Here is a 25,197-nt window from a genome sequence, read left to right on the forward strand (position 1 = left end):
TGTCTGTCTGTCTATCCTTCTGTACCTACCTATCCATTTACCTATAATAATCATTAGAATATTACTAAGCACGTTAGGCTGTGGGCCACAGCGAGTGTAAAAGCCATCACTCTGTGTTCTGTTCTCTGCTGAGTTACTGCTGAGCCCACGAGGAAGCAAGCATCCTACCTTTCCTGGCTATGGTGGGCCATTTCTGGGTGTCTATTAGGTTGTCTGCACCCCCACCCCCATCCCAGGGCCGTCTGTTGCCTCTGCAACTCACGAGTGACGTTCATATGGTTGTCCACTTCAACTGCAATAGTGCCTTTAGTGGAAAGAACAGGAAATTCATGTTCTTCCTAAAGGTAGCTTTAATTAGATGACGTTTCAGTCACAGACTCAGAACTTAAATAATGAGTTGTTTTCCGTTTCTCTCACACCAATAAAGTATTCTCATTGTGGAAATGCTTTTGTTCTGGTTTGTGAGAATATTCTCTCTCTCTCTCTCTCTCTCTCTCTCTCTCTCTCTCTCTCTCTCTCGATTAATTTTATATACAAAATAACTTTATCTCTTCTCGGATCTCTCAAATACCCACTTTCACCTTGCTGACAGTCCTCACCCCTTTCATCTTGCTGATGGTCCTCACCGCTTCTATCCCGATACAGCCGCCCCTCTCAGACACAAATGGGACCCCATGAAACTGCAGTGCTCCCATTACCACCGGCTCCTACAGGGACACACAGCATACAGTCAGTGTGGCACTCCACACCCCTCCTGCCCCACACCCTTACCCAGCCATCGCTGTTTTCTTGATTCGTTCAGTAAGAGTTTTTGGGGACACCTGCGTCTGGTATTACTGATGTTTACAGTGACGAGACACAGGCCTGACTCTCAGAGACATTAGACACCACAGAAAGAACCCCAGCAAAACCAAAGAGGCCAATAAAAAGCAGGGACCTCATATGGTCTATTGGAAGCCACACCTCGAGTTCCAGAGGAAAAGCCAACCCCGCTCCTTTGGAGCCTTATGGGATATCTGTCGGTGGCTGTTCTTGGGAAGAGCTCATTTTGCTGTCATCACCACTCTGGCCTCAGGGGGGCAGTGCATCCCTTTTATTGTTTCAGCTCGAGCTTACCTTACCCCTGAGCTCTCCAAGTAATAGTTTCAGTCAGGTTGGAATAGTTCCACAGGACCGCACAGAACACCGAGAGGAAGCTGGAGAAACGTAATTACAAAATAGGCAGCTAGTCTTGTTGAGGTGAATGAAATATACCTTCCTGCCCATGTGAAGCTGCTGCTTCCCTGGGGTCTCCAGCGTTTCTGCTTCTGGAAGCCCACATGCGATTAGCAAGGCCTGGAGAACAGAAGTTTCCAAGGCGAGCCCTCTTTCCAAGTTCTGATTTCTGAAGCTAGATGATGTCAGGACTGGCTATCAGTGATCCACAGCATGGCCTTGCCCATAAAACTGCAAGCTTGTCAGAGCCCCATGTGTACACGTGGGGGAAGTGTCGGGAAGTGCGAGTTGAGCGTGGTGGTGGTGGGGTTTCATTTCCAGAGGGTCTTAGGGCGGGAAGGAACCTATGTGAACTAGGTAGCTAAAGTGAGGTTGAACGTTAGCCTCATAGAGGAAGAGGAAATGACAGCAAATCAAATCAGTGTTTAGAAAGAATAAGGAGCTCTTACAGTGCCCTGAGGAATAGAGACAGACTACAGAAACGGGACAGACTACAGAAACGGGTATAGACTATAGACATGGGATAGACTACAGAAACGGGATAGACAAGGACCGTTGGCCCATAGGTGCCGTGCATTCTTCAGGGTATGGATTTTTCCAAAGATGATGTGGAGCTATGGAGGGATTTTAAACTGTGAGCAGCTTGAGTGGCTCATTGGGAAGATTACTGCAGAAGTCAAGAGTAAACGGGAAGAGAATGAGCGTACACAGAGCCCAGGCAGGAAGGTCTAGTCATGATAGGTATAGATGAGGGTCTATCTACAGCACAAGCTGGGAGGGAGGGAGCAAACGCCAGTGATGCTCGGGTCACATTCACGGGGCTCGATGACGCTAAAGATGGTGAAGGTAAGAGCACAGCAGGGTCTGGACCAGTGTTGTCCAGACAACTGGACTCTCTGAAGTGATGCAGATTATAGTTTCTACTGCCCTCCCTGTACAGCAGCAGACAGCACACACCCATGGCCACTGGACACTTGAAATGTGACCAGTGCAAATAAGAAGACATTTAATTTGATTCTAGGAAGGGGCGGGGTGCCGGGGGGAGAGAGAGAGAGAGAGAGAGAGAGAGAGAGAGAGAGAGAGAGAGAGATTGATTGATTGTGTGTTTGCTTGCATATGCTTGCTGATGCCAGAAGAGGGCATCAGATTCCTGGCGCTAGAATTAGAGGTGGTTGTGAGCCTTCCAATGAGAGAGCACTGAACTCTGGTTCTGCAGAGGAGTAAGGGCTCCTAACCAGTGAACCAGAATCTTTTCAACCCCCGGTTCGAATACATTTAAATACCCACCTACTGTCAGTGGCTTCCACACTGCTAGGTCTGTAGTAACTTAGGGTTTGAGAACTGGATAATAAGGAATTGGGCCCATCCACCACGAGTGCCACAAGAAGGAGGGTTTACCAGAGATCAGTTGAGGCTGGCCGCGTTGCATTTAAGATTGGTACCTATGGGCCGGGCTTGGGAAACTAGGGGAAAGGTTTTTAGGCAGATCTTTTTTAGAGGCAGTCTTCAATCTGATTGATAATTGAGCTGACACCAGACCCTAATGTCACCACTCTAGAATAGTCCCTGGGCTTTGCTTATCTTGTTCCTTTCTGTCTCCCCTTAGTCTGTTGAAATCTAGATTGTGGCAGAAGGCTTCTTGGACCTCTGTTGTTGTTGTTGTAAAATTATAAAAAATAAAATGCTGTCTTTTATCCCCCACTAGGTCCAGCACCACCATGCCCCAAGATATCTGCTGGATATCTTAAGTCTCAGTCAGCAAAGCCTCTCACCCGCTCTGCTCCATCCCATATCACACTGCGGAAGGCCTCTCTCTGAGCCTGGCAGCCATCTCTCTACCTATCTAGTTCCCAAGGCAGGTTTCCATGCCAGAAACACACATCCCAACTCCGTGACGGCCCAGTGTCTCTAGCCGCCTCACACTCTCTCACACTTAAATCGCTACATAAAAGAACACATAGCACAATAACCTCTGGTCCAACTGATAAGATACGATTGCCCACCTAAACATACAAAGCCCTGTACACACCCATCCCTTAAGAACATTCATAACAACCTGTAAAGGTACAGCGTGGAATCTTAACGTCAGCCTCCAAGTTCTCTCCACTTCGGCTTCTCTCTCGTCCCCACCCCCCACCCCGTCTCTCCCGTTTTTTGTCTCCTCCTCTTCCTTCAGACTTTTCTCCCACCCATCCTTCCTTCTCATCCAATGACAGGCCTCCTTCTATCCTGTACCTGCCTCACCTGCATGACGACATCATCCCACACTCTGGCACATATGTGAACATATGTGAAGCAGTGAGTGGGTCTTGCGTATCGTGTACCCTATACTCATCACACAGTAAGTGCCCACTCAATGTGTGTGAGACCTTTTTGGAAAAAGGCTTCCTGCCCTCCCTCATTAGACAGGCGAATCTGCATTTTCTTCCGCTCACGTGATCTTGTCCACCTCCTCTTGCTGTCATGGCTGCACAGACTGGGTGGTCTACAGGTATTTGGTGGAGGCTGGGCTGTCTAAGAGCGTGGTGCTGGGCATCTGGGGAAGGCTTGCAGACTCTGTCAGAACATGAAGACAACTAACTCAATCCTGTGGAAACCATGGACGTTCATGAGGACGGATCCCTAATGACCCACTCACCTCTCAGAGCCCCCTTCTTATATCACCACAGTGGTGGTTCAACAAGAGCTTTAGAGGGAGCATTTAAATAGCAACCTGTGTGAAGCCAAGAGGCAGATGGAGAGGGTACGTGTGTGGTCGTGGTTGGCACTGGTCGCACCTGTCAAGGTTTATGTCATAGAACTTGCCCCTGTTCCTCTTAGCTACTGACCTAACCCAGGCAATGGCAGAAGACACTGGTCTGTGTCTAGGCCTGGCTCCCTGCCTTATACTGATAGGTTAGCTTGTGTGGGTTTTTGTTTGGTTTTGTGTATGTGTTACAGGCTTATGTATCCGTGTGCACAGGTGTGTGTTGACGCATGTGTAGGTGTCTGAATGTGCATGTGGAAACCAGAGGCCGGTGGTGGCTTCCTGTTTCTCTCCACTGTATTTTTAATTTTTTAATTAAATTGATCTAAACATCCAGCTAATAGGTAGTGGGTTTCAGAACCAACCACATATTTTCCTGTGAGAAATTCACTCTAAGTATGGTGATATCAATAGGTTAAAAGGTAATGCTAATCCGAGGACTGGAGAGATGGCTCAGTGGTTAAGAGCTGGACGGCTCTTGCCGAAGACCTGAGTTCCACAGAGTCTGACTCTAGAGCCAGTGAGACCTGATGCTTCTGGTTTCCACGGGCACCTGCGTACACACGTGCACAAATCCACATACGTATCTAAAGTTAATAAAAAGAAAGTCGGATGATTTGGATTTTGCAGTGATTCTGAGATCTGACACCAAAGATATGAACAATGCAAGAAAAAACAGGGGAATTGGGACTGCAACAACATTAAAAACTTGTGCATCAAAGGGCAGCATCCAGAAAATAAAAAGACAACCCACACCAACAGTGCGGGAATAAATAAAAAACACCCCCAGCACAAACCTGAGAGGCTTAGCAGCATTAGATATAAGCATCTTTCTTTTAGAGACACCATTGAACCTGAAGCTCACTGGTATGGCGTAGACTGGCTGGCCAAAGAACTGTAGGGTTCAACGGGCTGTCTCTCCCATCGCCAACCGACCCCTGGGGTTGCATACATGCTCTGCTGTATCTGGCTTTTATGTAAACATTAGGGCTCCTAGCCTACGTAGGTCCTCGTGTTTGTGTGTTCACCAAGTGAGCCATCTCCACAGTTTTCACGCCAGTCTTCTGGCTGAAGATGTCAAAAGTCTAGCAACACTCGGGGCTTCTAGCTCCAGGCCAGCAAGTGTCTGCAGAGGCCTAGACTAGCATGGGCTTGAGTCCTTACGCATGTACCCAGTGGGCGATGGTTAGGTGCCTAGTATGTGCCAGGCTTGGAGCAAAAGTTTACCCCTGCCCTTGAGGAAGAACCAGAAGTTAACAAAAATAAATAATAAAAGATTTCACTAAATAGAAGAAAGATTTCAGGGCCAGCTCAGTGTGGCTCCGTGGGTAAAAAGCACTTGCCACCCAAACCCGATGATCTGTGTTTGATTCCTGGACCCCATGGTGGGAGGAGAGAACCTCCTTCTGAAAGTCGTCCTCCTACCCAAGCAAAGGCACACGTGCACACTCACCCACACCCCTCTGGTGCGCTCTCATGTGCTCTCTCTCTCTCTCTCTCTCTCTCTCTCTCTCTCTCTCTCTCTGTGTTGGTGTATGATGGTGTGTGTGTGTGTGTGTGTGTGTGTGTGTGTGTGTGTGTGTGTGTGTGTGTATGTGTGCTGGTGAATGGTGTGCTGTGTGTGTGTGTATGTGCTGGTGGTGATGGTGTGTGTGTCTGTGTCTGTGTGTGGTGTGTGTGTGTATGTGTGTGTGTGTGTGTGTGTGTGTTGGTGAATGATGGTGTGTGTGTGTGTGTGTGTATGTATGTATGTATGTGTGTGTGTGTGTGTGTGTATGTGTGTGTGTGTGCAGGCCAGGAGATGGCTAGGCAGGGGTAAAAGGGACAGCTATGGCAGGAAGACACCAGATAGGTAAAGTACTGGAAGCCAATCTCCAAATCTGTCTGGGGCAGAACAAGACATCCCTGAGGGACCGTGGAAGGCAGAGAAGAGGTGGGTTTGGTGGGGGCACGGGAGGAGTTCTGGTCCTCATCTTAAGAGAGTGAGGGATTACTGAAGGGTTTAAAGCAGGGAGGTGACGTCAGATTTGTACCTGACAGCTCCCTCCTGACTGCAGTGAGGAAGAAGGTTGCCAGGAGGAAGGAGAGGCAGGCGTAAGGCTGCAGCAGCAAGCGGCTTCAGGGATGGTGGTGCTGGGACATGGGCAGCGAGGTGGGCACACCTAGAGTCATTGGGTAAATCCATGTTTACAAATGCAGTTTCGTTGTAATCGCCTTAACTAGAGTCGGGTAGGACCCCATTTGTGATTATAAGTTCAGTGTGGAAATTCATGACTGACCACATCTTTATCCCCTCCCATGCAGGCAACTCATTGAAGGAACCGAAGTTCTCAGACGTCTCGAATTAGTCCCAACAGTGAACGAAAGACCGTTGGTCCTTTGCAGCATCACAGACAGTGGGATTCTTTATACATGATTTTCACACCAGCCACCTTCTCCGTGGTGCTTTGTCGCTGTGCATTTGGTCAGCTGTTCCTATCTTTAATTAAATGGTGCTTGATAACATTGGAAGGCAATGGCAGACACAGCAGGCTGTGTCTAACACTTCATCATTGCCCCCTTTCCTCTCCCCTCCCCCCCCATCACACAGGCTACAAAAACAAAATACTCAGTTTCCCGGGCTCCTTTACAACGGAGAGCCATTTGAGAGCACCGTGGCTAATGGGTCAGAGGGAAGCCAGCGAACTGGCTCCCACTCCTTCTTGAATACAGATAGGCTGGAAGCCAGGGACACTGCTGGGCTGTCAGCCTCGGCCTCACCACCTCCTATTTCTGGTCTTTTTCACTACACGAGGCAGAAAGACCTCTCGGTTCTATTCCCGGTGACTCCTTTGTTACTCGTGGCTTTTAACATTATTAACCTAGCAATGTACCAAGTGATTTTTGAATCTAAAGCCTTTGTAAATGAATTGTCCTGTTTGTTACTAATTGCTGTCATGATAAACTTGGTAACTCACTAACACAACAGCAGAAACAACTGAGCGTGAAGTTACCTTGCTGTGCCTAGCAGGCAGGGAGGACACGTGTATTAGATGTTGTAAATAGAATCTGTGTCTGAGCCATGCCAACCATATGAACAGCAAGGGCTTGGGTTGGTCCTTGTGGTAGATCCCAATGGACGTTGCCAGAGCTCTGTTTTATCAGTTGCCACTCCCTCTGAAGGTCCCTGTGATGGTTTGCATATGCTTGGCCCAGGGACTGGCACTATTAGAAGGTGTGGCCTTGTTGGAGGAAGTGTGTCACTGTAGGGTGGGCTTGGAGACCCTCCTCCTAGATGCCTGAGGATGCTCAGTCTGCTCCTGACTTCCTTCGGGTGAAGATGTAGAACTCAGCTCCCCCTGCACCAGGCCTGCCTGGATGCTGCCATGCTCCCGCCTTGATGATAATGGACTGAACCTCTGAACCTGTAAGCCAGCCCCAATTAAATGTTGTCCTTTGTAAGACTTGCATTGGTCATGGTGTCTGTTCACAGCAATGAGACTCTAACTAAGACAGTCCCTAAAGCTACATCACTTGTAGGGAAGGGTTTTAAATATAGACCAGCAGGCCCTGTTCTTGACCTCCTGAGCCATAGTCTCTAGGAGAGAGAATCTCAAGATGGAGACAGGGATTCGTGTTCATGTGGTTGTCTCTTATTTGGACAGCCATGCCCCAGTCACTTAGGAATCATGAGATGACAAAGTCCCTGATTTCAGCAGCCCTGGTGGTGTCACCATAGCACATTGGTGGCTGCTCAGTTCCTCCTACTACCTCTACCCTTGTGCCTCTCTCTCTCCCACTTTTCTGACCCTGTTCCAAAGCAGATTTGTCCTCCAAGGACTCTGAAAGGCACAGGCTGTCCATTGATTTGGGGCTTGCTAAAAGCAGGCATAAGCTAAAATTAGGCATATATTTATTTTGAGACGATTACAGATTGGAAGGAAGTTGCAAAAACAGCACAGAGGAGTCTGGGTACCCTTCACCCAGTTCTCCCAGTGCCTCCATCCTATGTAACTGTGGTACAGCATCAAAATAAGCAGCTGGTATTGCTGCAAGGGTGTGATGTCATTTCGCCACACGACACTTTGTGTCACATGTAATGAAAGTCCACCAGCCCGAAGAGTATCTTCAGGCTACTCCCCACTCTTACCCATCCTGCCTTTTGTTGCTGTATTAGTAAGTGGACGCCGGTACAGAGCTCTCACATAGATGCAGACATTCGTACGTTCCGAATTGTGGATGTGGACTCTAGAGCAGACTGCCTGGGTTGGGGAGTAGGCTCCGCCCTTTCCCACCTGCACCGGCTTCCGGCTTCCGTGCCTTCTTTGGGCCTTTGTTTCCTCGTGTGAAGACTGTCCTCCGCGTTCCCTGGCTTACACTTTGCATAAAGAACTGGGGAGAGACTATGCTATGCTGTCAGTGCTCAGCAGACGGCTGCTCCTTTGGTAGTCAATAAACTAAGTGTGACCTGTAGGACTTGGCCTCGGAATGTGTGCTCGGTAAAATTCTCCAAGGCTCACCAAGAGCCACATAGTTTGTGTTCCTCCTCCGTCTTCATAGAGCTCTGGGATTCTGAGAACCCAAGCTGTTCTTCATTTGGAAATCCTAAAACAAGAGCCTCGCTATGTAGCCCAGGCTGGCCTTGAACTCACAATCGTCCTGCCTTGGCCTTCCGAGTACTGCGGCTATAGGTACGCGCCACTGTAGCAGCAATTATTTACAACCGCTGCCCGGGGTCTCTTCCCCACCTTTGGTTATTGAGTTCCCAGATGAAAGACACACACACAGCCTTTATATGTACAATAAGCCCTAAATGGCATAGCAGCCGGGCAGCTGCCTCCCCTCCATGCTGTTAGAATCCACTTTCCTCTGGATAACCCCAAGTTATTACTATTTACTGTGTTCCATCTGGGCTGCTCTTAGCTCCAACTGGGCAGTCCTCAGGGCCATGCTCTCTAGATCCTTAACCCGTGGCAGCTTCACCTTCCTCCTCTCCTGCATGTTGTTCTTCCATGTGGTCCTCCGCCAACCCAAGCCTGTGAAACCTAAACCCCACTTAATGTCTCCCCTGCCCAGCTATTAGCTGTTGGCATCTTTACTTACCAATTACAATTAACTAGGAGCAGGATCACTTAGCATCTATTGCGAACTCTCTCATCTCTGGGGCAACCAGTTTTGTGAGCCCAAATTAGCATTAGAATACAGGCATGGGCCAACCCACTACACACTCCCATAACTGAATCACTAAACCCTGGCTGTCCTGCAGACCCTCCCTCCAGGATCTGAGCTAGTCCTCAGGTCATGATGGTGGTATCACAAAGGGAACAGGACTTGCCACCAAGACTTACCAAATGGAATCCCTGTGCTTTCCAGGGATCCTGGTTAAAACACGTGACAGAACTGGTGACGTGGTAACAGCAGGTTTTACGATGGAGAATTATCAATGACCTTACATACTTTATCTGACACTGTGAAAGAACTGATACAGGAAACTGGTCCACTACTAGCTCCTGCTTGTAATTCCAGCAACAGAGAAGTGGAGGTAGGTGGTCAGCCAGCATGGGATATAGTTTTCAAGTTGGGCCGAGGTTATTCAGCAAGTTCAAACCACCCAGGGGTACTTGAGAAACTATAAAAAGAAGAAAAGATTCCTATGTCCTTTAGTAGCAATATGAAAGTAGAGTCTGTCAGTCTTCAGAGGTGGCAAGCCATTATCCCTTCCTCATTTCTGCTCTGTGTCTGGGCTGCAGAAACCTTAATTTCAAATCTGTGTGTGCTGAGGTTTTGTCTTTTACCGTCTATTGTAATGCTAAGTGTGGGCCCTCAAGATCAGGAGTCCGCACCATAGCCTGTGACCCTGCCACTGATGTAATTATGATACGTGAATAAAGATAGTTGGGCCAATAGCTGGGCAGAAGAGACATAGGCGGGGTTTAGGTATCGAGGGCTTTTGGAGAGAGGACAGCCAAGAGAAGAAAAGAAGGTACAGAGGAGGAGAAAGGAGAAGCGGTCATGGGTTAAGGGTCTAGAGAGCATGGCTCTGAGGGCTGCCCAGTTGGAGCTAAGAGCAGCCCAGATGGAACACAGTAAATAGGAAGTAATAACTCGGGGTTGATAGGAAAGTGAATTCTAACAGCATGGAGGGGAGGCAGCTGCCTGGCTATTGTTGTGTTTAGGGCTTATTGTAGATATAAAGGTTGTGAGTATGCCTTTTATCTGGGTAGAAACCTTAGGCTAGGATTTAAAGTAATTTCTCCCACGTGTGCAGTGGTTCATATGACCACCACTTAAAGTATGCAGTGATCCTCCACAGTGGACGTAGAGACAAGAGGAGCAGAATTTCCTTTATCCACATGCTTTGAGACCACCCTAGACTACCTGAGACTCTGTCTCAAAATAAATTTGAAAATCAAATAATAAAATTTAAAATGGCATTTGTCCCCGACTATCAACAGTTACTGATTATTTGGTAATGAATGGTTTAGTAACACCATGACCCCAGATTCTTGAATTTTTATATCGTACAAGTATTTTTTTTTTTTTTTCGGAGCTGGGGACCGAACCCAGGGCCTTGCGCTTGCTAGGCAAGCACTCTACCGCTGAGCTAAAGCCCCAACCCCTTGTACAAGTATTTTAAGTTAAACATGTTTGTTTTGGACTGAAAGCAAGTGAAGACATTAATAATGATGCCTGGCACAACAGATACCTAATAAAGACTCGGTAATGTCTCCTAACAAAACCAGTTCAGTGACAGTGTGTCATCTTTCAAGGGGCATTAAGACTATCGTACTGTGTTGTTGCCAGTTTTCACTGATACCATAGGAACTTTTCGGTAAACCAAATGAACTAATTCAAAGGTGTCTCCCTAACATTAAAACTTTCTTCCCTACCTTCCACTACCTTTTACACAATGTAAATATCTGATATGCATAATATCTGATATGTGACCCCCAAGGGGGTCTAGCACATTAGTTTTCAACTAAGGTTGTTGATTTTACCATTGGGGAGCACTGGAAATGTTAGGAGTTGTGTGTTGGCACAAGGGAAGGGTAGTGTGTTTTCTACCTTCTCCTAGATAGAGGCCAGGTTGTTATTATACAATCTATAAAGACGAGACGGGAAGAGTCGACTAACCTACAACCACAATAGTGTCAAAGTTGAGAAATAGGGTAATAAACAGAATTCTGCTCCTTTAAACTGGAAATAAAGCTGTTTCTACAACTGACTAAAGTCAGTTCCTTGATCTAGTTCTGCAGATGCCATTGAAATAAAGCGAGCTAGTAGTTTGTTAGTCTTGAAACTGTCCCCTTAGAAAGCCAAAAGGATCTGATGACTAGAGTTGGAACAGTCAAGTGACAAGCTGTTTAATCAATGGTCCCCACAGCAAAGTGCGTTCATCCTAGGGGACAAATGAGATCATCGATCTGGGAGCAGGAGGAAAAGAAACTTAACCTCTGCTCTTAAATCTCCCAACGTCACGAGTTGAGTAGTCAGCCTTCTTTTAGCCTCGATGTCACGTGAGGCGTTTGAGAGAACAGCAGCTTCGCTAAAGCACATATGATAGCTACTTATTGACTGTACCCTAATGCTAAGACCACCCGTTAGGTTTAGCTTACAGAGTTCACCCACAAGGCAAGCACACTTGAACTCGTTACTGGCAGAAATGAGGGCCTCCAATCTTCCGCTAAAGTTGTAAAAACGCGTCTACAGTCGTTTTTAAAAATGTGTACTACAGCTGAGATTCTTGTTATGGCACTTACATTACAACATAAAACACGGCAAATGCTTGGCAAATGCTAAGCAGTCAAGACAGCATTACATACCCCGACTCATGCATGAGGGGCAATCGTTCTACCAAATAAGCAGCATCCCCAGCTCTACAGATCATTTTCAAGTTTTATTTAAAAAAACAAAACAAAACAAAACCCCAAAACCTTAATATAAGCACGTCAAGCGTTGAGTACTTTGTGAAACCAGCATCAGATGGCGCTCACGACTACGGAAAGCCAGAGTCAGACAGACACTGAAAATGCTGGTTCTGCCACCAGGCAATCCTAGTATCAGGGTCAGGTCACTTTCCCCAAGTCTCGTACTTTCTCACTTGTGTGGGAAGGGACACGAAGGCTTTTTCATCCCTGACCGTTTCTTTCTGACCACAGTGATTGGTGTTGGGAGAGGTCGGCCGCTACTGCGGATCTCTGAGTCACTCGGAAGAAGCAGGTTAGGCAAGGGCACCGATGGCGGTTACGACAAGGAAGCGTCCGGGACAGAAGATCACTTTCGGTCCCACCCACAGCCACCCGCACTGAACCGGCGGCCGGGCATAAACTCCTTGATCACGTGGTCCCATCATTACCCTGAGTCCCCAAACTCTTTTTAAAAAAAAAATCACACTTAAAAATACATCAAACTTCAAGGGGAAAAGGCCGCGCCAACAGAGCCCTAAGGGGGCGAGCGCTACCAGCACAACACAAGCCCGGCGGTCTCAGACTCTCCCCGGCTAAAACGAACTCCGCAGCGCGCTACCGAAGGGGTCACGTGACCCCTCGCGGCCCGCCTCCCAGGCGGCGCGGGGAGACGCCCCCCGCTGCGTCACGTGGGCAGTTCCATCCTTGCCGGCGCGGGGGAGGGCCTTCCGTGGTCCGGATGTGAAGAGAGCTCCATTGTGTCGCGCGTGGCCCTCTCAGGACAAGAAGGACCGCTTTGCGACTCAAAGAACTGCTGCCTCCGAGGAGCAACGTGGCGGCGGCCTCCTCGGCCGCCTCTTCCCCTCCTGCAGGCTTCCTGGTGGTCTCGCCCGCCCCGCCCCCCGCCGGGCCGCTCACGTGACCGCCGCGCGCTCCCGCGGGGCGGGCTTCTCGGGGGCGGCGCCGCAGGGACGCAGGGCTGGACGGAACCTGGCTTGCCGCAGCTTTTCTCCTGGACGCCTGGGCTGAGGACACGATGTCGGGCGCCTCCCGCCGACTGCTCTGGGCCGCCACCTGCCTCGCCGCGCTCTGCCTGTCGGCCGCGCAGAGCAACAGCAGCGCATCTCCCAACGTGACTGACCCGCCGACCACGACCAGCAAAGTGGTCCCGACGACGCTCACGACCACCAAGCCGCCAGGTGGGCACCCGCCACACGGGCCGAGCCGGTAGGGGACTCGCGCAACATGGCCGCCTGGCCGGAGCGCGACGGCCCGACGGGTGGGGAGCGAAGGCTCCGGGCGAGCTAGGCCGCGGGGCTGCTCCCGCTCCCCGAGCTTTACCCTCCGGGGCGCCAACCCCCAAGCGCCTGGTAACTCCGCGCCGCAACTCGGGACGGCGACGTGGCTTGCTTCCGCGGTGGCAGTTGGGAGTAATTGGGCGAGGCGACGCGCCCCGCAGTCCACGGGGAGCGCAAACTTTGGGCTCGTGGGACAGGTTCTTGTGCTCCCCTCGAGGCTTCTCCGGAAGTTTAAGTGAAGGCGTTGGGGGTGAGGGGGAGAACTTAAAGATGCATTGGTTGTCCCTTTCCCCCTCCCACCAGCGAGGCTCTAAGAAATTCAGTCTCCTGTAACTTCACGGTGACTTAGCCGAGCGGTGTTGGCTGTATCTGAGATTTGGGTGGTCAGGGATGAACGAGGCTTGTGGCGAATGATGAGAAGTGAAACCTAGGGGCATATAGAAGAAAGAGCAAGATCTGATCTCCCGGGAACAAGCCCTGTGTTTTGAGGGCTGTGGAGTTAAATTGAAATCAAGTCTATCCATTTTTCTGAAATCCGATCAAGGAACACGCCTTTTGTTCAACTCTAGGGTTCGTTAAGGCTTGTACAAATCGGCGTAGGCCGTGACAACGCAAATGAGACAGAAGATAGATTTGAAGTAATGAGGCGAAAACACGACGTGTTTTAAATTGGCTGTTGCACTTAATCTAGTAACTGCGCTTTCCAACCTAAAGATTGACTTGTTCCAGTGCCTTTTCTAGTTTCAACGTTTTGTACGAATAAAACTGTGTGCAATACCAGATTTTTGTTAGACTCGGAAGGATGCTAGGGCAACGTTCAAATATTTTTAAATGAACAAAGCAAATTCTGGGAATTTCTATCACAGTTAAGGTGATAAAAGCAGAATATTTTTTGACTCCTACCTACTCTACCTACTTGACAATTTCCTCCCAGACTTGTAATGTGTGGGTTCTTCATAGTGTTTTAAGAGAAGCCTGGAAATACTAAGTTAATTGCCTCTGTATAGCTGAAATCCCGCACAGAGGAGATAACTAGTATTTTCTAGCAATTATGGGATAAGCTGCAGTGTGGAAAGGAGCCTTCCGAAGGCTTGACCCAGGATCAGGCTTCCGCGACTGTGAATGGCGTGTCTTAACGTATGCTTTGTCAAGGCCTCTTCGTGGCCCAGTTTTAGTAAATAAGTATTGGGATCTAGGGCTTCTGCAGAACAGTTTGGGCAGGCAAGATGAAAGTAAAGGAGAAAGTTTCTAGTTTCTAGAGAAGAAAGGAAATTAGCCCCATTCTGTACGACCATTTCTTTATCCAGACATGGAATCGGCTGGCTAAGTTCTTCTAGATAGTTTGGTTTAGTGGTTTTCAACTTTCCAAATGCTGCCACCCCTTAATACAGTTCCTCATGTTGTGGAGGCCCCAACCCTAAAGTTACTTTGTTACTGCTTTATAACTGTAATTGTGTTACTTGTGTTGAGTCCTACTGTAAATATCTGATAGGCAGATGGTCTTAGCAGACCCCAGTGAAAGGGCCAGTCTGCCCACCCACACCCAGAGAAGGGTCTGGACGGGCGGGTTTAGATTGCTGTCAGACTCTGGTATGAAAGTGGCCCGGTAAGGTGCATCTCCTGACTGTGGAGAAGACTGGAAACCGAATCACTGACGAAGATAGAATCTGAGAAATTAGCTTGTTTCTAGTAGAGTTAAATTTTTCCAAACTTGCACTCTTTATTAAAACTTCTTTCTCTGGTGTTTAGCGGCAGTGGTTTCTCTGTTGGTGTTCTAATAGTGTTTACCAGTTTGTCTTGAGAATCCATGAGTGTATCTTCAGTCTTGTGAAGGATTGTTGACTATCGCTTCCCAGTACTGAGTATGCCTGCTGGCCTCTTTTCCTTAAGTCTCCCAACGGTTTCATAGGTGACGATTGGAACTTTTCGTTGGTTTTGCTTTTGAGGCTCTGGCTACTGTGGAACCCACTCTGTAGGCTAGTCTGGAGCTCAGAGATTCTTCTGCCTTTCCCCCTGAAGTGCTGGGATTAAAGGTGTGCTACACTGTCCCAGGCTTACATTTTTTTTTAAATATTCATTTGTATGTACATGTATGTGAACACACTTGTGCCACAGCATGTAAGAGGAGGTCAGAAGACACCCACCCATGTGGGCCCAGGGGATTGAACTCAGGTCATCAACCTTGATTTGCTGGCCCATGCTTGAAATTTCTTAGTTAACCATTTAGTAAAGTTTGACCATTTTGTGGGATTATTAATTATTAAAACTATAACTATAACTAATGCTTATTGTTGAAAATAGATGCAGAGCAAGCTAATGAAATGTCAACTCATTAATTAATTAATTTCTTAATTCCAGCCCCCCCAGAAACCTGTGAGAGCTTCAGCAGCTGTGTTTCCTGTGTCAACGCCACCTTGACTAATAATATTACCTGCGTCTGGCTAGAGTGCCATGAAGGTGAGAAACAAATCACACTCTATTTTAGAGTCTTGAATATTTGGAAATTCTGTAGAATATTTAAGGTGGTGTGAAATATTTATTTTCTAAATTCAATACTTCTGTAGTTTCTTAACGTTTTCCTTGGAAATCTCTCCCCTCCCACTTTTGATTTCTTAAGCTTAACTGTTAAGATTTAGTAGCTTTAAAAGGAAGATAGATTTTAGATCCTTAGAATGATTAAAGTTCCTTTGGAAGTGGAGTCATTTGTTTTGGGAGCTAGACTATAGAGACACGGTGTGGAGAACTGTTAACTGCTTAGCTGTGAAGCAGCAATCAGAAGGGAGAGCTGCTTTCTGTGCCTTTGTTCGCTAAGCTCATTAACTTAGCCATAGCTGAAGGCTGTGAGCTAGACGGAAGTCTGCTGAAATCTAAGATTTCTCTTAGAATTGTATTACAACGTAGACTACTGTTTCCTCTTAAGGTAAGATGCTTGCAGCTTTCTCTAGCTGCAAAGCATTTTATTTAAGATCTGTTAGGATTTGTTTCAGCATCCCTGGAGGTAAAGAAACCATAGTTTTGTTTTTTTCAATAAAAACAGAGTCCCGTGTTCCTTTACTCAGTGAGTATTAGAAGTAGTACACAGAGTTCAGAATGCTCAGTAGAGATTAGTTGGGAGTTAAGGGCCTCTTGCTTCTGTGGACCCTCGCCCTACTGCCTCTGTTGGGAGACTGTGGCCACACCCCCTGTAGACTGGCTGGTTATCTGTCCAGTATACTCAAGAGGCCTTTTAGCTTGTCTCTACGACAGTGGGAAAGGGATAACAGTTTTCATTGTTCATCAGTCTTTAAAAAAACAAAAGTCCCACTCTGCGCTAAGGCTGGTTTCAGCTTGAGACCTTGAGACCCTTGTACACCCCTGCTAGAGTGCTAGGGTCACAGTCACGGGAGTGCACCAACCACATTGGCTTGGTGCTTTCTTTACTGTGTTCTGGAGCTTAGAGGCACAGCCACAGGTGTAGTGTAAGTGAGTAATTGCTCTTTGTCTCTCTTTTTCATAGCAAATAGGACCTATTGTTCAAGTGAATCAGTAAGTAATTGTACCCAGAAGAACATTACTGACTCCTGTTCTGGTAAGTTTCACTTGAGCTGCTTGGGAAAGTGACCACAGAGGGTGGGTAAGGTCATTACTGCGCTCGATGTTAACATTTAGACACCGGTGGCCTGTCCTGTTGATAGAAAGGATGGTAGTTTTAAGTTCTGATTTCATGATTCAGCTGTAAATCTTTTAATTTTCTGCTTTGTTCTGTTGAATTGACTAATGTTCCATTTCTCCCTTTTAAGTGTTAGAGCTAAGTAGACTTGTGTCTTTTGTATTTGATGAACTCTTGACTTTTACTATTTACCCTGAAAGATCCTAGTCCTAAACAAGGGGGCCTCCCTCATCCCCACCCTTGTGCTGTTCACTCTTGCTTTGTGTCACCTCTGTCACCATGGACTGCCAGATCCCCCTATTTCCCAAGTGTGTGACTTGGGGTAAGCATGACCAACTAGCTAATAGTTGTTTTTCCTGATGTTACTGTAAGTTGATAGGGAAATCAAACAAGAGACTTAGCCTTTCTGTCACTTCTCAGAAATGGTTTAAACCTTCCCTGTGTAAAGTGGGTACTCATGTTCCAGTCATCACATTGCTTTTTTATTATTCCCCTGCCCGCAAGAGGGGAAAGAAAGCGTAAGGCCTGAATCCATCTTGTAGAAGTTTGTTAGAAGCATGTGTGGCTACTTAGCTGTGAGAATCCCTTAGAAATGTTTTAGGGGGAAGTGAGATGCCACAGAAACTGATGGTTTTGTTTCTAAGGAAGGGGAAACTGATGCTGGGTATGGTTAACTGCGTCATTTAAGAATGATGTCTGCTGGGGTTGGGATTTAGCCTGGGCCCTGGGTTCGGTCCCCAGCTCCGAAAAAAAGAAAAAAGAAAAAAAAAAAAAAAAAAAGAATGTCTGCTGTAAAATTAAACAAGTTGTGTTCTCAGAATGGAAACTGTTGTTACAGCTTGCTTTGCACAGCTTACTGTATCTCTCTTTTCCAGTAATACCTACCACTCCAGTGCCAACCAATTCTACAGGTAATGCAGGATGATTTTTTTTCTTCCTTATTCTTTGTGACTAGCTAAGAGATGTTAGTGTAGTTTTAAAGATTAGCAAGGATTTATTACTCATGGACCACAGTAGTAGTGCGAGTATGGCCTTTGTGACGGTGCGTATAACTCTTTGAATATTTTCTTTTTAGTGACTCAACAGGGTTCACTTTATACATTGAGCCCTTGAACTACTTTGTGTGGATGTTTTATAACACAGTTCCCATTATTAAGCAATATGCCAGAATGTTTTTAGAAATTAATTATCTTGATTTTTACGTGTATAACGAGTATATGTACCTTATATGAAAATAGATAATAGGTGTGTTTGGGGGTTTTTTGTTTGTTTTTTTGTTTTTCCCTTTTACTGTAAGACGGTGCTATCTTTCTCCTCATACTCACGATGGGACAATTAGTTTATCTCACTGACAACAGCAAGTCTTAGGGAGTAGTAGTAAACTGTTTATTCCAGGACGAGAGCTCGTCCAGATGGTGAACTGCAGTAGAGACAGGAATTAGCCATTACTTTGTTGCTTTCAGAAAGGTGAATGTGTAGTCAGTGAGCATTGTACATTGGGGATTTGTAGGTTGGTGTGAATTGAATGGGGCAGAAATGACAGCCTGTGGGAGATACTGACACTGGAAAATATGGGGAGACCAGGCCAGATGAAGCAGGGTGCTTCACACATGCTGAGATGTGAGGGTACAGTGACACAATGCTAAGTATCTTGTACTAGGTGACAGTAAGTGTGGCACACTTGACAGTCAAAAGCAAGACTGAGCAGCTCCTCTGTGTGCCTTGCCTAAGAGACTGAGATGGTAGCTAAACTTGTCATATGACCAGACTTCTATTTTAATAAAATGTATTAGGGCCTGTGCAGATTAAAAGACCAAAGTGGTCTTGAAGTCAGCTATAGTAGAAATGGACGTGCTCCAGGAACCTGCAGATGCTACCAACTATCTCAGTGGGCTGTTGGTAAAGAGCTGACATTGACCTCACTTCAAGAGTGGACAGAGAAAACCAAATATCAGATCTATAGGATTCTTCTCATACCATCACACAAAACTAATGTCTTAAGATTGAAAAGGTTGATAACATACTTAATTTTTCAAGTTAAACTATAAAAGGAAATAAAAGTGTTAGGATGGTCATACCTTCTAATGTAGCGATTGTGTCATTACTTCCCTTTAGTATTTCTTGGATGTATATGATTTCAGAACTGACCAGTTAGAATTGGATAACCAATTAGGGGGGTAATCAAGGGACTCAGTCGTGGGGAAAAGAGAGATGAGGTAGGCCACGAAAGGACAGCTTGAAAGTTAGTTTTCTCCTTCCTTTACCTGGGTCCTGGAGAGTGAAACTTGTCAGCAGGTTTGCACAGCAAGTGCTTTTGGTGGCTGGGCTATGGTATCTTACTAGCCTTCATATCAGTGTCAATAAAAGTTCTACCATAATCCAAGGAGAATAAGAATATCTTAGCCTACAAGGATCCTGTTACCTCTGGGGTGCCAGCAATGCCTTTTGGAGAGTTCTGCACACTTCAGTGACGTTTGTTTTAAAGCCCAGTGTTGGTGTCATCACTACTGAAGAACAGACCTTCCTTTTATGTTAGAACTTGGGGGCTGCCAAGTTGGCTCAGCATTTGCCACCAAGCCTGGTGGCCTGAGTTTCATCTCTGAGACCCACGTGACAGAAGGATCAAACCAGCTGCAGGTTGACTTCCACACTTGTGCCTGTGCCATCTGTGCACCCATCCACAGATTCACAGACACAAGAGTCTCACTGTATCGCCCTGGGGGGCCAGGAGCTTGATGTGTGCTGAGATGAAAGGCATGCACCACCACACCTGACAAATGTTAATCTCTATAAACTTAATTTTTTTTTAGAACTGGTAGAGGATTTTTTGAGTCTACATTTAGTAGTGGATGTTTGTAACCAAGTGCTTCATTTTTGGGGATCATTTGGTTGGTACTTTGATCTCATACAGAGTGGGAGAGTGTCATCCAAATTGAGCTAGCCTTGGGTGCTAACACTAATCAGTAAGGTTTCCTTGGAACCCAACTGTGCCTGCTTATTTCTTTGTCCTTGACTGCTTTTGCATTACAAAAAGCCTGCTCTGCCCCTTAGCAAAGCATGGTACTTACAGTATACTGGGTTGTGTGTTTCAGTTGTATACACTAACATACTTTGTCATAAAATCAAAATTGATCATAAAAGAATGAAACCTGTAACTCTTTCCTAAATATGCTTGTTCCTCTTTGTCTTCTTGCAGACTTTGTCTGTGCCTTTGTGTGTGTGTCATGTGGTGTGTGAGTGTGAGTGTGTGTGTGTGAGTGTGTGTGTGTGTGTGTGATAAAAACACATCTATGCTGGCTGAATGTGTCAATATATATGTAATGACTTATATTGGATCATTGACTTAAACTTGGCTTCTGTTCTCTAAAAAATTAAAAGTAGGATAATTGTGAAGTTAGAAATTTGAGTTCTTAAATACATTTTGTTTCCATTCCAGCTAAGCCTACAACTCGGCCTTCCTCTCCTACACCTACTCCCTCAGTTGTCACATCAGGTAATTGGGCTTTTTGAACTACCAGTGAAGCAGTGTGTTTCTTGAGCTGATGCCAGGGTCCATTTCTACTCTTGGATACTGTGGATTGAAGCAGCTTCTAACATAGAACACCAAGGCAGAGGTGGCTCCTGACGGTCTACAGGAGTCCTTTTCTGATTGATATGTATGGTCACTTTTGGCCTGGCCCTATAGACATAGTAAAGGTGTTTTCTCTAAAACCCTTCTCCACTCAGAAGCTACATCTGATTGGTGACTACCAGTTATTCAGAAGGAGTGGCACCATGAACAGTTTTGGTAAAAGGAAAACTGTTGTTTTTAATTAGATCAATCTGAAAAGCCAAGACTTGCACTTCCTATTTTTCTTAAGTTTTTCATTTTCTTAGACTCTTCTACCCTGTGATGTTGTGGCTTCCTGCTTATGCTGCTTCGCAGTCTCAGGAAAGCCGCTGTTTTCACACACACACTCTCTCTCTCTCTCTCTCTCTCTCTCTCAGAATGCAAATACTTGAAGTAAACTTTTAAAAATATTTTATTATTTACATGTACGTGTGTGCATGTGTCTGAGGTTAGGGGCATCCCCTGGAACTGGAATTACAAGCAGTTAGAAGCAGTCTGATGTGGGTGCTGGGAGTTGAGCTTGGGTCCTCTGTAAGAACAATACGTGCCTTTACTGACTAAACCATCTAGCCAGTTCAAATATTGTCTTTGTTTGAAGTCTTTAGAACTTGCTTCTATGCTGGCTAAGCTCCACTCCTGGCTAATGTTAAAGTTGGTCAGCTTACCGAAGCCTTCGGAGCCTGCAGTATATGATCTAGTTTGACAGTAAAGTGTACTTTATTTAGATGGTGTTACACAGTCATGTAGCCGGTTTGTTTCCTATTGAAACATTTTATTCCCTTAATAATTTTAGTTTTCATGTTCTTTTTTCTTCTGACTTGCTATAATACTGTTTCATAAAACAGAATTAAACTGACATTACTTTTAGATCCTTGTTTGTAGAAATTCTGGTTTCAAAGTTTGTTTTCCTTATGGCTATACAATGCTTTTTCGTGATGCAAAATAAACTAGCAGAGTGTTATTGAATGTATTTACAACTACTGTTACTTTGTTGAAATTATAGATTATTATTTTTGTTAGCTTGAAAAATAGCAACTTAATTTTTATATACCTTGTCTAGCTAGTAAAACCAAAATATTTAACATTTTAACAATTAACCAAAATATATTAACAAAATTATTGCATGTTTTAGAAGTACTTTATAAATTTTCAAGGGAACAGTTTATATGCCATCAAAGCTCTTACCTATTTGAAACTTTCTAGCAATATTACCCATATCATATCCTGAGCAGAATGGTGAACAGAATTTGGCTTAAAGTGGAGATAAATTCTAGTTTTAAAAACATGACTCAGGAATAGAATTTATACAGGAAACATGACCTGTATAGAATTTAACTCAAGGCAGAGTTAGTGCCCGGGTGGGTCTGGAAATTGTAAATGCCATGACACTTACTGAAGGTCCTTTGCTTTATCATCATAGCAGGTGCAACAAACACCACTGTGACTCCAACCTCACAGCCTGACCGGAAGTCCACCTTTGATGCAGCCAGCTTCATTGGAGGAATCGTCCTTGTCTTGGGTGTGCAGGCTGTAATTTTCTTTCTCTATAAATTCTGCAAATCTAAAGAACGAAATTACCATACTCTGTAAACAGACCCATTAAATTAATGTGGACTGGCAGTTAACTTGTGTAACTCAACTGAAACCAAAATATTCCAGAAGTCCCACATGGAAGACGCTGTTCCAGGACCTTTACATTTCCAGAGGATGCATACAGGATATTGTGGAGCACTATCCTTGAAGAAAAGTCAGTTAAACCATTTTGCTCAACAGGAATATTTAAAATATTCTGCATGAATCCATGTGGCTGTCGTCTTTTGTTTAAAATGGCTGCTGCTGTGGGATTGTTTTTCCCTCTGACATGCCAAATGTAACTTCCTGTAAGTTATGGAAAGTGCTGTCCTGTGCAGGCAGCTTCTGACTCTGCAGTTTAAATGTAGTCCCCTAGCAACCTAGAGTCTGTTATTTTCGTCCTAACTTGAGATGTCACTTAGTGGCCAGAATTGAGAAGAGTGCCAAGTGACCACCCGTCAGGCAGACTGAGGGCCATCGCTTCAAACATAGATTAAATTTATTTAGTTCTAAACTACCCCTAGAGTAAAATTTTGTGCTTGATAAATTGTATTTTATATATTAGAAATAAGATGCCACACAGGGCATTCCAGACTTAGAATAAGGAAAAGGATACATAGACAGTAATATGCAGCAGGTCTTGTTCATACTCATAAAGTACCATATTAAGAAACAGAACAGTGCCTTAAGACAGACCAAGATGTCAGCAGAACGGAAAATGTGTTCACACTGGGAGGCAAAGCTTGGTCTGAGAATGTAACGTTGGTGTGAGCAGCAGAAACCTGCTTTTAGATAACATACTGTTAATATTTAATTAAAACCATTGGTTTTTCCAGAGCTGAGAACTAGAAGCTAAAGAATAATTCTAAGCTGAAAGGCTTCCTTCTATCAAACCATCTAACATTTTCTTAGGGCTATTGAATAGATATAAAATCGATTTCTCTTTCTCTCTGTACACAATGTATCCAAATATTATACCTTAAGGATTCCTACCAGGTTTTCCTGAGAAGTAGCTTTTACGTGAGGCAAGAAAGAAGTAGGTTGTAGGTAGAATCATTTTCTAGTTCTTTAAATGAGACAATCACTTTGTTTTCTAATAGTTGTGATCTGTGTAGCTTAAAGAAACCTTAGGGTTTGAAAGAGATTGCTATAGATTTCCAGTGATGATGCCCTGGCTGAATAGGCTTTTCTCTCCTTTAGCCTGTACTTCTTTTCTTCCTCCTTGGTTTCAGTCCCCATGTGCTATAATTATAATCATGCATACTTTTATTTCAATAGCTTCTGTCAAGCACTAAGTTTTCAGTTCTGGGGTCACTTCCCCCTTGCCTCTGACACACTGCACTAGTCTAGAGGGTGTCATTGGAAATAGGCTTTGGTTTCCTGCCTCATGCAAGTGTGTGCTTGCTTGTTTGTTTAGAGTAGCACAGTTTAGCACTTGGTTTCCAGGGTTTTATAATAGAAAAGGCAGTTTGATGTGAATTGGTTCATAAAGTGAAACTAATGACGTCTCTATTTCCTTGTCACTTGCTGGTACAGCTGAAGTTTGTTTTACTTGCACATTTGTACATATATCTAATGTTTTCAAGTGCCTTACTTGTTTAAACTCTGGCTTCAGAGGTTTTGGGGGAAAGATAGGTTTACCTCACAGTTAGTTTCCATTATAATCTAGGTTCCTCACACAAATCTATTTCAGTGCCATGGCTATTAGTTTTCAGTGAGTGCTAAAGTTCTTTTGAAAGTACACAGAATTCCCATTCCTTAAAAAGGTGGCAAAATCAGTTTAATTGTCATTTGCTTCCATGTGACTCCTTGCACCATATAAATGTCAGCGTATGTAACAAGTTTTATGAGACTGTAACTTAAGTTGAAGGTCCTGTAAGTTTGAGCACTGCTCTAACACTGTAGGAAGTTAGTGACAGTTTGCAGGTCTCTACATAAGCTCTCGCCACAGAGTTCACAGCTGCCCTGACTCTTTCCCATTTTTGTTTAGCAAGGTAGTATTTTGAGCCATCAGTGATTTTGGGTTTTTTAATCCAGAAGGTATGTAGGAACCTTTCAGAGTTTTCATCTGATTTGTCCGGAGGCTCTAGTTCTGTCAAATACCTTATTTCACCTTTCCTATATTTGCTGCACAAGCAGACACTGCTGTACTTAGAAATTTCTATTTGAGTTCATTAAAAAACTACAAAACTAATGTGTATGCGTATCAAACTGATTTAAAATAAATGTTTATTAGTCTCTTGATCAAAAGTGTCATATTTTGATTATGAAATTTAACACTGTATTTGCCTTACCTGTCCATCTGAGGCTGGCTTGTCACTGCTTGTGTTGCTCCTGAAGGTTGGTATGTAGGTGGGAGCTAATGGCTGCGAATTAGTGGGGAACAGAACCCTAGCAATGATTGATAGCTGGGCTGATGCAAGGGACATGCGTCCAGCTCACGTTAACCAAGAGAGAGTGAGTGTCACAGGACTACTTTGTGGGTTCCAAGGATTGAGCACAGGTTTCCACTGAGCCATCTTGCCAGCCACATCCTGCTCTTTAGTTCCGAGTGCATATGGAATAAAACTTTGCTTCTGTTTAGTACGTTGAGCCATGTGCTGCCATATGAAGTCTGGTTCTGTTGGACAATGCGCAGAAACGTCTATGTTTGATTTCTCCAGTTACTAAAGTTACTGCTCCTCTGCAGGTCTGGATGTAAGGTTAGATTCAGTGATTTGCCTTAGAACTGAGGCCACTCAACTCCTTGTTAGTCTTATAATTTGGTGATTTCGTAAAACTTCATAGCAAGCTTCCTAGAACACTGACACAGATTATTGAGTGAGTAGTAGCGGTTGGACTAGGTTTTGCTGGGTACTTTAATTCAGAGGGTGTGTATTAGCGCTTTAATTCAGTAGTATCAGACTGTTGTTAGTGGGTCTGTTGGTACATCAGGCTTTTGTATATCTCGCCTCCTGACCTCACTTGTATTTTGTTTTCGATGCAAAAACTATTCATAATACACCACTGGCAGTAAGTCATTTCTGCTTTGTTTTGTTTTTTAAGAGTTTTTAATACGGAATCTAAGGTTCCTATTCTTTGCATTCATATCTGTAAACTTTGGTCTCTTAATTATGTGCTGTGACAAGTCTGTTAGCATCTTTTGTACATGTTTACCTCCACTACTAATTGTAAGCAAGTTGACTATTGTGGGCTGTGTTGTAGTTTTTGTGTGTGTGTGT

At 45.0% G+C, this 25,197-nt stretch overlaps 2 protein-coding genes across 3 annotated transcripts in view; both read left to right on the forward strand.

The window, feature by feature from the left end:
• Ppil6 (peptidylprolyl isomerase like 6) overlaps nt 1-7,205 on the forward strand; it is a 30,487-nt gene extending 23,282 nt beyond the window's left edge. For both annotated transcript variants that reach the window (XM_032888446.1, XM_032888447.1), the window contains one exon: nt 6,266-7,205. In XM_032888446.1, coding sequence (XP_032744337.1) covers nt 6,266-6,377 — 112 coding nt within the window. In that variant the 3' untranslated portion in view covers nt 6,378-7,205. The remainder of the gene's footprint in view (nt 1-6,265) is intronic.
• A 5,343-nt stretch (nt 7,206-12,548) lies between these two features.
• Cd164 (CD164 molecule) lies at nt 12,549-24,220 on the forward strand. Its single transcript, XM_032888346.1, has 6 exons — nt 12,549-13,046; nt 15,513-15,602; nt 16,642-16,713; nt 17,670-17,705; nt 20,231-20,287; nt 21,825-24,220. The coding sequence occupies exons 1-6, from the start codon at nt 12,884-12,886 to the stop codon at nt 21,992-21,994; spliced, it is 588 nt and encodes a 195-aa protein (XP_032744237.1). The 5' UTR covers nt 12,549-12,883; the 3' UTR covers nt 21,995-24,220.
• The last annotated feature ends 977 nt before the right edge of the window (nt 24,221-25,197 follow it).

Source organism: Rattus rattus, chromosome 18, assembly GCF_011064425.1.
Source record: "Rattus rattus isolate New Zealand chromosome 18, Rrattus_CSIRO_v1, whole genome shotgun sequence".
Classification (NCBI taxonomy): Eukaryota; Metazoa; Chordata; class Mammalia; order Rodentia; family Muridae; genus Rattus; species Rattus rattus.

What these genes read in the sequence shown, in the direction of transcription:
- Cd164 (XM_032888346.1), top strand. Translation starts at nt 12,884, where the DNA reads ATGTCGGGCGCCTCCCGCCGACTGCTCTGGGCCGCCACCTGCCTCGCC. An exon ending in CTGGCTAGAGTGCCATGAAG is followed by an intron (nt 15,603 to 16,641) that starts GTGAGAAACAAA and finishes TCTTTTTCATAG; the next exon opens with CAAATAGGACCTATTGTTCA. An exon ending in TCCCTCAGTTGTCACATCAG is followed by an intron (nt 20,288 to 21,824) that starts GTAATTGGGCTT and finishes TTATCATCATAG; the next exon opens with CAGGTGCAACAAACACCACT.